General features: G+C 40.4%; 1 protein-coding gene across 2 annotated transcripts in view; it reads right to left on the bottom strand.

Annotated features, from left to right (window-relative positions):
• Nucleotides 1-12,998, bottom strand: part of LOC125261117 — a 182,639-nt gene that overhangs the window by 81,678 nt on the left and 87,963 nt on the right. Inside the window, exon 3 of one of the 2 annotated variants that reach the window (XM_048179709.1) lies at nt 938-964. The exons of the other annotated variant lie outside the window; for it this stretch is intronic. Coding sequence (XP_048035666.1) covers nt 938-964 — 27 coding nt within the window. The remainder of the gene's footprint in view (nt 1-937; nt 965-12,998) is intronic. 2 annotated transcript variants of the gene reach the window in all.

Below are 12,998 nucleotides of genomic sequence, written 5' to 3'. Positions count from 1 at the left end.
TGGCCTCATCCTGGGCGCATGGTCTAGTGGCGTTTCTCTCAAAGACATCTGTGAGGTGGCCGGCTGGTCCTCGCCGTCCACTTTTGTCAGATTTTACAATTTGGACATCCCGACCTTACATGCTCGGGTCCTTTCGGTGTGAAAAGACGGCCTCTCTGAGCACCGTCATCACGCTCTCCCGGCCCCTGTGCATCTAGGGTTCGACGGCTTTAGCCCCTTCACATATCCTCTGGGCCCCCCTGGCGCCCACGTTATGTTTTGTCGTTCCCTGTCGCGGCACGGCGTGATTGAATTCGTTCCCCATACGCAGTATGAGTGAGAGTATCGAAAGGGAACGTACTCGGTTACGTACGTAACCTCGGTTCCCTGAGATACGGGAACGAGTACTGCGTATTATGCCGTGCCCCAACACTGCGGCTCAGTATCGTCGCTTCAGTCGAGTTAAACTGAATCCATGGCGAAAACACCGGCTTATATAGCCATAAGCCACGCCCGTTTTGGCGGGCTTGTTGGCGCGCTGTTTCGCCATTGGCTTGCACGACTACACCGCGCCATCATTGATTCAAAGAATTCCATTCCTTTGAGCCAATAGACGTGCAGTTTCACTGCGCTATTGAAAAAGGCTTCAGCAAGGAGGAAAAAGGAGCTTTTCCCCATACGCAGTACTCGTTCCCGTATCTCAGGGAACCGAGGTTACGTACGTAACCGAGTACGTTTTCTTTCATGTCTTATTGTGCTTGAACAATTTAAAATTGCTTGAACATTTAAACTACTGTATCAACACTTAAAAACGCATGCAAATGATAGGTTTTCTACCATTTTCTAAGGTGCTTTTTAGCCTATAGCACAACTTCTACATTTCTGTTGCCAGTCACTGTCATACCCCCAAGCTCTATACAAAAGCATGCTCAACAGAAGAACCTTGAGAAAGAGATACCTCCTGCTTGTGTAGAGGGGTTGAGTCCTGCTCCAGGTGTAGATGACAAGTAAAGGAAAGCAGCAGAGATGGAAGGATAAACAGGATGTTTGATGTTAGTTACAGATAAGGAGAGCAGGAAAAGAAATACAAGAGAGAAACTTTGCACAAAAGGAAGAACAGTCCAAGATTAAATTGGATCAGGTAGGGAAAAGATTTAGGAAGATTTCAGTTAGAGATAGTGGTGCGACAGCAACTGTACACAGACACTGTATACAACAAATTTTATTCCAGGGCAGCAACAGCATTTAAACATTTTTTCTGAAGATACTGGAGAGATTGGAGAGGAATAAAACACCTAAACACTACAGCAGGGGTCGGCAACCTATGGCATGGGGATAATTATTAGCATGTGAGAAACAGAGAGAAAGGTGTATTTCATTTCACAGTCCCTACAGTACATACATACTGATGAACATTTTGAGGTAGTCCTTCTTCATAGTAAGATGGCTTATTTAGAAATAAGAGTTAAAAACTATCAGGGCCCTATTTTAACGATCTAAACGCAAAGTGTAAAGCGCACGGCGCAGGTGCACTCAGGGCGTGTCCAAATCCACTTTTGCTATTTTAACAACGGGAAAACGGTCCATGCGCTGGGGCGCATTTTTGAAATGGGTTGTCCCTATTCTCTTAATGAGTAATGGGCGTAACGTTCAATAAACCAATCAGAGTGTCATCTCCCATTCCCTTTAAGAGCGAGATGTGCTCGCGCCATGGCGGATTGCTATTTACATGGCGGAATTTGTTGGCGGAAAAGCTGAACGCTTTTATATTTATGTAGCCTACACAATAATATTCTTTTACACTGTAATCCTTTTGTTTTTAATATTTGGCATGGTTGTGTGATGCGCATCCCTGTGTGTAATAAGCAAAGTCAACGCGCACTGTGGACGCGCCCAGAGGCGCAGTTTCTACCAACGCGCTCTAACAAAAAAATATTGCGCCATTGACTTTAGACTTTAGACCAGGTTTGAGTTGGTCTATGGCGCAGTCTATTTTCAGCTCCTTAAAATAGCAATGCGCCGGCAATGCGCCTGAACACACCTCTTTTTTTAGACCGGCATGCCCATGGCCTGCACTAACTGGCGCAAATGCATTTACGTGGCGCTGAACGGGAAAACGCGAACGGCGCCAGACGCAAACTAGCAAACACACTTGCGCTGCGCCTTGCGTCGCATTGCGCCGGGTGTATTATAGGGCCCTCAAAGTCTGATGATTAAACTGTGCTAGTCAAAAAATTTGTGTGACCACTGCAAATAAAGAGATGCTGATAGCCGCAAGCAGTTCAAGGCAGCTGCACTGTACGTTTAATAAATTGTGCAAGTTATTTATTGATTTTAACTTTCAGGAAAAAAGATGTTATTGCTATCAGTGTTTGATTTTTTTAACTCTGTATGTAGAAGTGCATCAGCACAGATTAAGACAACAGTGCTGTACTTTTCATAAATAGTGCTACTTATTTATTGCTTTTAAAGTGGTATTTCACTGCTTGCAAAATGGGCTTTCAATAAAACTTGGCTGCTTATGCAGTAGAAAAGCTTTATTTCTTCTTTTTTTTCTTCTGTTCTACCTGACTTGAGAAACCATAGACAAATGGCTGCAGCCTTCAATTTTGCCAAATAGGTTGGAAAACATCTCAGGTTACGACTGTAACCCTGGTTCCTTGAGAACAGGGAACGAGACACTGCACCCTGAGACACTAATGAGGAATGAATGCCTCCACATGACTGGTATCTGAAGCAACTGTCAAATCACAGCAATCCTATTGGCCGGCGACAGCCTATGACATCATACTAGTGCAACCACCAAGAAGTATATAAGGGGTGCCCACAGAACATGTCATCCACAGTGTCTCGTTCCCTGTTCTCAGGGAACCAGGGTTACAGTCATAATCTGAGACATTCCCTTTCGGAAGGGAACTCACACTGCAATCTGAGAATCTGCACATACATCCTGCATGCTGAGGGGTGTGCATGCCAAGAAATGACTTGTGACTAAGCACAAACAATGGCAGTTTCAACAGAAATGGCAAAAACCACTCTACCCCTTCTGGTCACAAACTAGGCTGTCAGTAACAATACTGTGTGTAATGTTTGTTAACGTTAACTCACGCATTAATGTATCTATTCAGGTTAACAGCACAAGTAGTTAACATTAGTTAATGCATTAGTTAACATTAACTAACCATGACCAACACCTTTATTCAGCATTAGTTAATCTTTGTTAATGTTTACACACATATTAATGCAGTTGCATATGTTAACAAAGATTAACGTTAACATATATTAATGCATCTATTCACATTAACAGCGCAATTAGTTAATGCATTAGTTAACATGAACTAATCATGAACAACACCTCTGTTCAGCATTAGTTCATCTTTGTTAACGTTAACTCATGCATATATTAATGCATCTATTCACATTAACAGCACAAGTAGTTAACATTAGTTAATGCATTAGATAACATGAACTAATCATGAACAATGCCTGTAAATAGCCTTAATGTTTTAAGGTTAACTTACTGTACATATTTACATTGTAGCAGTTGACACACTAAGGGTTAACATTTCTAACTCACCATCTTACCCTAAAGGTAAAAATGCCTATTGTGTACCTTATCAGCATTATTTATTAACAAGGCATTGATTTGGGCTGTAAACATAATTCTGAAGTGGAAACCATCTGAACATTAACAGATATGTTGTTCATGTTTACATGCACTTTACTATCATTACTTACATTCAACAAAGCATTTATTAATGGAATTTGTGAACCTTATTGTAAAGTGTACACTATTTCAACATTAACTGATGTTGAAATCAGTTTGTAGACCCTTAATTAGCATGACTTACCATTAACAAAGCATTTATTAATGGAATTTGTGAACCTTATTGTAAAGTGTACACTATTTCAACATTGATGTGTTATTAACATTTGTAGACCCTTTGTTAACATGACTAACCATTAACAAAGCATTTAAATGAATAACATTTCTGTAATTGTTTAACCATTTTGTAATATTTAGTTTATTTGCTGTGCAACACAGAAGGCATATTTCTCCTTTTCTCTAGCGACTGACAATACATAAGATACACCAAAGCACAACATAAATTCGCAAATCATATAAAATTTATTTGTTCACTGTACTCCAAATCTTTAGAATCCATATTTTTGTTAGGAACCGATCCAAATTTAGCCCTTTATCCGGCGATCTTTCAGCAGCGACCTGTCACCAGTCAAAGCCCACGCTCGTTATGATTCAAATTTGAAAGTTGCGCCCTCGAGAACCTTTATGGCATGGTTTACGGTACTGATATTGAACGCTCATTGGTTCTCACCTGCTTCGTCACAGATTGTGACATGCCTTGTTTCAGTGGATTGACATTTGAAATGAGTGCGTGCCTTCGCAGAGAGAAGCCAGATTCATATTTTCATGGATTATTAAGTTAAATTCTGCTCTGTACCCTATAAAAAACTATTACCGCCAGAGAGAAATGCAACTGTAACTCATCATTATTTGAACTACTTTTGGTACCACTTTTGGCATTTTCGCAAAAAAATAAATTATTGTGATTACACTTGTTTGTCTGTTATTCTTTTATTTATAACAGTACAGTTTAAAAAAAAAAAAGGTATTTTTTCTAAACATTTATGTCCATTATGTTTTATTATTTTAACATTCTGTATAAAATCACTCTTAGCCCGGATTTTATATCTAATTAAACATATTATAATATTATATATACATATAACATTATATTATATATATATTATATTATATTATATATAATATATAAGTAATATTCGACTAATTTGTGGATATAATTTGAATGTGTTAATAAATTTAAGTTAAATGCACTTAAATTATGAAGTTTTTCTCCTGACCACGCCTCCTGCACACTGGTTTGCTGCAGGTAATGATGCCATTTGTCATGGTGTGTGTGAATTCAAAGAGCTGTTGAAGAGAAGTTGGAACATTTGTTTTGGCAAGTTCTACAGACATTTTTTACAAACATTTACCTTTTTATCGTTTCTTTGTTTCCCCCGAGAGACTGTTTGTTAGCAGTTAAAATTATTGTTTGTTTAAACGACAGAACATTTCTCTCCGGTTAGCAAGTGTTTTCTCTCGCGTGCGGTGGACATCACCGTGCATGAAACCCTGATCGGCCGAGTTCAACGCACATTATTTAGTCTTTTTCCTTCTATTGTTTCTTTTTCACTCGAGGAGCTGTTGTTGGGCGTGTAAACTTTGTTTGAACCTCTGGCCGTCGCTGAACACTGCGGCCATGCTTCCAGTGGAGGAGAGAGGATGAAGCACGAAAATGGTCAGTGCAATAATTTAACGGCCATGTTTTATTTCGACGCGGCTATTGATTGAAAGAGTAAGTTAAAGTTAATTAACAAGTTGAAAACAAAAATGGATGATATACACCTGTATTATCTAGGTTCATAGCCCTCTTAACAACAGATTATCTTGTTTTGTGTTGCAGGTAAAGAAGAGATGCTTTGGATTGGAAGTGTAAGTTTTGCCCTTATAACTGTGAAAAGAGAGCTCAGCTATTTAAACATTATAGATTCAAACATGGAAGTTATACAAGAACAGAACAATTTCCTTGTTTACATCTGGAACATATGTACATTTATATCACGTTATGCACAATATGTACACTTAGAACACCTTCACACCAAAACTCCAGATCAGCTTTATGTCATGTGGGTTTACTGAGACCTGTTCTGAGGCTGATTATTTTATTAATCTGCATACTGCACAGTGCACAATTACATGTAAACCATTAAGTCAGGTGCCATTATCAAGACTTTAACTGTATTGTTTGCTCCTCACAGAAAAGTTGTCAATGACGAGCCTGACATCAGCCTGATGGTATTTCAATGGCCAACTCCTTCTACAGTAAACCTAGGTAATGAATAGGTTGCATTCACACCATGTTGTAATTACCATAATTATGAGATTCCATCTTGTAAAAAGTGTTCACATTCTTGTAGAACTTGTAATTGTAATAAACCTGTAAACTGGGAATTTTTGGGGAGGTCCTACTTGTACCAGATGACCACTGTACCACCTGACTGCTGCAGATTAATTTAGCTGTTGATAGGGTTGCCATAAAAATGCATAAGTTCCCAGGACATTTACAGCTCTGAGTAGAATGTCACATGTTGTCAACTTTATATTTTATTCAGCAGGTAATGCTCAACCTAGGAAAATGTGAGTTGGCACCTAAAATTGAATACTGCCAAAATTGTGAACTCAGGAGTGCATATAGTTTTGATGTAATTTGTTGGTGATTCTGAAATAGAACATCCATGTGCTTAACAATAAGCTGATTTATTAAAACTAGATTTTTAATAAGGAAAATGTTTTCAGGATATGAAATTTTGTTGTATTTGGAATTGAATTAAAATAAAACATAAAATTTAATGAATGTACCTTTATTTGCTGTAGGAACTGTGGACGAACCAGACAAATTAATCATTCAGATGATTCTTTCAAAACATAATTCCAGAAACCCAAGCTCAGAGAATCTAATTTTCGGCTCCAGCCCGTCTACAAAAAAAACCCCTGCTTGGTACTTTTATGACACCTATGCTTCCTGATAGAAGGAGAGGTGACAAACTCAAGCTATTTGTGACAAATCAAATGGTCACCAAGAAGATAAAGAGTCTTTGATCTCCAGATCAAAAGAGACAGAGAGACAATGCAGGCCTCTTTTGTTTCTCTGAGTGACCTAACTTTACAGAAAAACTCACAGAGATTGTTTCTACAACTAAAACTGCAGAATGGTTCCAAACAATTTGAAATGGACTTATCAAACATATTTTAACTACATAAAATGTATATAATGTCTACACATGCTACATGTAACCAGTTATGCTTTAGAACATCCACAATTCATGTAAATGTGATAACTTTTGAATGGTTGAATGAAAGTATTCAGTGTCAGATATGTTTTTAATTTTCTTCCTCTCCTTTAAATCATGGCTTGAATGAAATCTGTGTAAAATGTATCATATTCCATTTAATAGAAATTATGTCTAAAACGGTACTCTCTGCCGAAGCCGGCAATTCCAGAGACACTTATTTTATGATTGGGGAAAATCCACCTTTTGAAATAAGACTATATCTGATTGGCCAAAACTCCTCTCAGAGGTGGGACAAACACCTAAGTTTAAATAGTCATATCACAAGACAAAGAACTAGTGAATAAGTCAGTAGTGACCAGAGTAAGCAGAAAAAAGAGTAACCATGGAGTAACAATAAGAACAGACAAGCAGCTCATTCAAGCCATCCAACTTTCACTCACTTTTCTTTTCTTTTTCTTAATTTTCTTTTTTGTGAGAGTCTCGTGTTCTAAGTTTTGTCGCAAAGTTCAACCAACGACTTTTGCCGCTTTAACTTTGACTCCAGCCACGACAAAGAGACTTCCTTTCATTACGCAAACAAGCTCAAACGTGAGTGGTTTTTACCTAACCCAATCCGGACCTGAAAGACCCTGCAACAGATCATCGACTTGGAAAACCTTCTCTCCATGCCGATGAGGAGATTCACATTTAAAGTCGACTCAAGCAAGTACCTCCAGATTCTAAAGCTGCATTTAAATAAATGATTCATGGTTCATTCAGGTCAGGTCTTTTGAAGTACATATTTTGCTAGGAATCCTATTCATCATATCACTCTCTCTCTCTTAAAACTCTTTCTCTCTCATTTCCTTTCTTACTGCAATGCGTATGAATGGGTGTGTGTTTGTGTTATATTAGTTTGTGTTAGAATAAATAAAGTCTCTTGTAGATTTTTTTAAAATAATTGTCTTGTATCATGTGCAAAATTTAATGTCTTAAACTGTCGATCTTTAAGTTACTGTGCTCTAATCAGTGTTTTCCCGATTGTTGGATATCCGTATCCGCTACAGGAGCTTAGTACGGCTTGAGCAGGTGAATGCTGGACGATTCAGTTGCTTGGTCGTAAACTAAATGACTCTTTATAATTCCCTATAAATTAATTATTTTCTTTGAACTAATTTTGCTCCTTTCCTTACATTTTGGTGGAAAATGTGGGCAGTTTAATATAAATTTGGAGTACATATCAAGTCATTTATCTTTTTTTTGATCAGATTATTAAACCCCCTCAGTGTTTTCGTATCCACTACAGGAGCTTAGTACGGCTCAAGCAGGTGAATACTGGACGATTCAGTTGCTCGGTCGTAAACCAAATGACCCTTTATAATTACCTATAAATTAATTATTTCCTTTGAGCTAATTTTTATCATTTCCTTACATTTTGGTGGAGAATGCGGGCAGTTTAATCGAAGTTTGGAGAGCTGTAAATCAAGTCTTTTTTTTTTATTGATCAAATTATTAAACCCCTCAGTGTGTGTGTGACGTATGCAGCGCGCAGCGCGGCCCGTTTGAACGAGTGCTTGAATGAGTGAGAGCTGTAACCCAAGTCTGCCGTCTTGTCTCTAAACTTCAGTCTGCAGTAAATTTCAGATCTATGATATCACACTATATGATAAGGTAGGAATTATGTGTGTTCCTTAAATTCTAGAATGCCATGTTTATAGCTATCCTGATGTCTGCGTGTTCAGCGTCATTCAAATAGCTATAACGTTATGTGTGTATCAGAGAGCTAAAAGAAACTGCAATAATTCAAATACCTCTGTGTGAGGACGAATATTCTCCTCACAGTGCGGCAAGATTGAGCGTTCCTCGATCTTTTTCTAAAACCATTTATTTATTTATAGCTAAATTGATCAGTGCGTGTTCCACTGTACTCAATCTGCTATTTTTCCTTTTGTTAAACAGTAACGCTATACACTTGTCTGTTTTATATTTATTTATAGCTAAATTCATTGAAGTGCATATTCCACTGTTTTCAGTGTGCTATATTCTCCCGTTTGTTAAACAGTAGCTATACGCTTGCTTGTTTGAGCTCGAGTAACACTGCGTGTGTCCGAGTGCAATGAAGTGATTTGAAATTGATCAAGTGAAGTTTTTGAAACTGTTATATTTTGCATGCACATAGAGACCTGCTGAGGTCGCTATTGTTCCATCTATTACAGCAGAAAGCTATCACTTAAAGTTTAAGCCCCACGTTGTAAAACAGTTACGAGTCGTGTCTCTTATTTATAGTGTTAAAATGCGCCGACATTTCACGTAATGTACTTGATTGTACGTGCATGTGTCTTTCATTTGTACAGGGTTGCCTGTATTTAATGTAATTCACATGTTCGCCGTTATCATTTGTTTGGTCGCCATAGTTACAGTCGTGGCACGGAAGTCTTAACCAACGCTTCCAGGTGAACGCCATATTGTAAACAAACCTGCACGTTGTTGCTAAGCTAAGCTAGTAGTTTGTTTACATTGAAGTTCATATGCTAAAGCCTTTAGCCTCAAAGCTAAGCTATTTAACATCATTGTGTGAATGCAGTGTCTGTTTGAGCAACTATAAAGTGGATTTAACCATTTAAACACTTCAAATTTATGTACACTTGTTGGTCTTTCCTTCTTATTTTCCCCTTAACTTTCTCACTTATTACTTTAACTATATTTTACTTGAAAGGGAAAATATTGCTTTACAATTATTAATTGCTTTACCTGCATTTGACTTGAAAAAGAAATAACGGTTTACAATTATTAATTGTCAAATTTGAAATAAATTAGTTTAAATTGAAATCTAATTTTTTCTATAAAGTAATTTTAAATGATTACTACATTTCCAAATGTAACTCTAAAATTCTATTTTAGATCTAATCACTTTAGGTATGAATAAGCCTTGAACTTTAAAAGTTTAAGCAAACTTATTTCCACGAAATTTTTTCTAAGTACAGAATCTTTTTAGACCCACACTTGCTTATTTTATTGCATTGTATCTTCCTCAGGGTTCCCACTCTTTTTAAGCAATATTTTTCCAGGACTTTTCCAGGACATTTTCAATTTTACTATGGCAGCAATACAAGAACAAAGATAATGCCCTAAAGTAATATATTTGTTACATACAGAAGGGGACGGAGACACTGGTGGAATATAAACAGAGTTTATTGAACAACCAGAAAGCGTGAGCAGAGTGCAGGTGGGTAATGACTGGTGGAGTTTGTGGCAGATGTGATCTGATACTTGTCTTGTGATTTCCAGGGATCGTGGATGGCAGGCAGACGAGGAGCAGACCAGACACAGAGACACTCACGGGAGACGAGGAGAACGCTGGAGAAAGGTGAGTATTTGTCAAAGGAGTCCTTAAGGTAAGCATAACAGGTGAGTATGCATAAACGAGACTGGACAGTGACTTTGAGTGCTGCTGTGTCTTTTGTAGTGTGGTTGTGATGGTGCTGATGAGTGACAGGTGTGGATAATTAGGTGTGGATGATACTCTGGTGAGGGAGTGCGTTGTGATTGGGTGACTGTGGAGCCTGGCGTGTCTGTGACATTACCCCCCCCTCCACGGGCCGCTTCTGAGGGCTGTGGACCCCGACGTCGTGGTGGTCGGCCTCTGCCATGCGGAGCTGGTCTGTTGGGATGGCTGGCATGGAACTCTTCAAGTAGGCTTGGGTCGAGTATATCATTCCTGGGGACCCATGACCGTTCTTCAGGAACATACCCCTCTCAGTCCACCAGGTACTCCAGGTGACCACCACGGACGCCGGGAGTCCAAGATGTCTTGTACCAGATATGCTGCTCCGTCATCCACGATAAGAGGAAGGGAGGGTTCCTCGGTCTCGCCAGGCTCTGTGGAGAGAGTGACAGAAGGATGGTGAGGTTTTAGCAGGGAAACATGGAATGTGGGATGAATCTTGTACTCAGGGGGAAGTTGCAGCTGGTAGGTGACGGGGTTGATTTGATGGAGAATGGTGAAGGGGCCAATGAATTTAGGACTCAGCTTCCTACAGGGCAGGCGCATCCTGATGTCTTTGGTCGACAGCCAAACCTTCTGTCCCGGCTGGTAGTTGGGTGTTTCAGAACGCCGAAGGTCAGCTGCCACTCTGCGCCTGCGTAGGGCTCGTTGGAGTTGAAGATGTGCTTCACAGACCCTCTCGCTCTCCCGGAACCAGTAATCCACTGCTGGCACATCTGATGGTTCCCCGGTCCAGGGGAACAGTGGGGGTTGATAGCCGAGTATGCACTGGAAGGGAGTAAGTCCCTTGGCGGAGGGAATTCTGGGCGTACTTGGCCCAAACCAGAAACTGGTTCCAGGAGTCCTGGTGGCTGTGACAGAAGGTACGTAGGAAACGTCCGACCTCCTGTATCTTCCTCTCCATCTGCCCGTTCACCTAGGAGCTTGAAGAACGACTTCCAGACTCGTGAGGTGAACTGACAGTGTGATCCACGGTCAGATACAATATCTTCAGGCAGTCCATAGTATCTGAAAACACAGTTAAACATAATTTCAGCAGTTTCCATTGCTGTGGGAAGACCTCGCAGGGGAATCAGATGACAGGACTTTGATAACCGATCCACCACCACGACACAGGTGCATCCGTCGGAGACTGGAAGGTCCATGATGAAATCCACTCCTAGGTGTGACCAGGGGCGATTTGGAATGGGCAGAGGTTATAATTTCCTGGAGGGAAGATGGCGTGGGCTCTTCGAGATGGCACATTCCCTGCACCCTTGCATGTACCTCCTGACATCAGCTCCCATGTTGGGCCACCAGAAGCGCCGTTTTAACAACGAAAGGGTTTCATTGACCCCTGGGTGGCCAGTGCCCAGTGATGTGTGTGATGCGTGGATGAGGGGAGTGCAGACCTGCCAACATGTACGCATTTTGCGTAGCGGGTACGCATTTTGACCTCAAAGTACGCTGGTACGATTTGTCACTTTATACTATGTAAAAACCCGGTGAGTCCTCGCCTAGTACTCAAATCCAGCAAAAGGAAGAGTTTGACCAGTCATAGCACTGGGTTCATTTTCCCAAATAGCAAGCAGGGATGATTGACAAATGCGTACAGCCTATCAATAAAAAGAGACAGCAAATCAAAATCCCGCTCGATCCCTCCTTCACTCCCACCGTCTGACAGTGACTGAATTCTCAAGCGAGGACAGTACAGTAGTGACGGTACTTCTGACTCCTTAAGGTAAACCGGTATAAAATGCTCACCTCTTGGCGTCCCGTAGTCCAGGTTCTTATGGTCTGTAAGAACCACAAACAATGTTGGGCTCCTTTTGAACAACAAATCTAATGTCATAAACCTCCGCCGGGTTGAGTTTGCGAAGGAAGGAATGGGTGGATCGCCTCTACCACAGGATATGGCATCTACCTCGACGACGAAGGGAGTATTGGGATTGATAAACCGGAAGTGAAAGCTTCCTACAGGGTGTCAAAGGCTTGAATGGCGGCTGGGGTCTAACAGGTTCGTGAGGGGGGTGGTGATGATACTGTAACCTTGGATGAATGTTCGATAGAAATTGGCATTTTCTCTTTACTTCCATTTTCTCTTTACTTCCGGGGCGCAACGCTGCTCGTGCGACTCGTGACACAGGCTCCTGTTGTTTGTTTGTTTTGTTTGATTAGTTTGAGTTTGTTTGTGTGTTTCATTTCGTTTCGTTAATTTATAAGCTGTATGTGAGATGGATAATTTTTGGGCAGTTCTGGGCCTTGTGGTGTTTATTTCTCAACCGATAATGGCCTTGTGGACAATGCCGACTGGAGCAAGCATATTGCCACCTGTGAAAAATCTGGTGTATCCGCGTGGACTTCTGCTGGATCTGCGATTGCATGCTGTTGCACCATCAACGGATTCAGAACTTTTCAAAAGTGTCCCAAAGTGTCTTCTGGTTTGACTACAGTTGGAGAAAGACTGGCATGAAGCGACGGAAAAGGGGTTTCGAGAGGAGGAATAATTAAAAGACTGCGGAGAAGAGGTAGTAGATTGCCCTTGCCGGCCATGATCTTATCAAATGTTAGATCCCTGAGGAATAAAATTGACGAGCTCTCTGCATTGATCAAGTATGATGAGGATTATCGATGCACAAGCCTGTTTTGTTTTACGGAGACATGGCTGTCCCAGGAA

This window comes from Megalobrama amblycephala, unplaced genomic scaffold (genome assembly GCF_018812025.1).
Source record: "Megalobrama amblycephala isolate DHTTF-2021 unplaced genomic scaffold, ASM1881202v1 scaffold320, whole genome shotgun sequence".
Taxonomy (NCBI): Eukaryota; Metazoa; Chordata; class Actinopteri; order Cypriniformes; family Xenocyprididae; genus Megalobrama; species Megalobrama amblycephala.
This window is presented reverse-complemented; position numbering and strand designations above follow the sequence as displayed.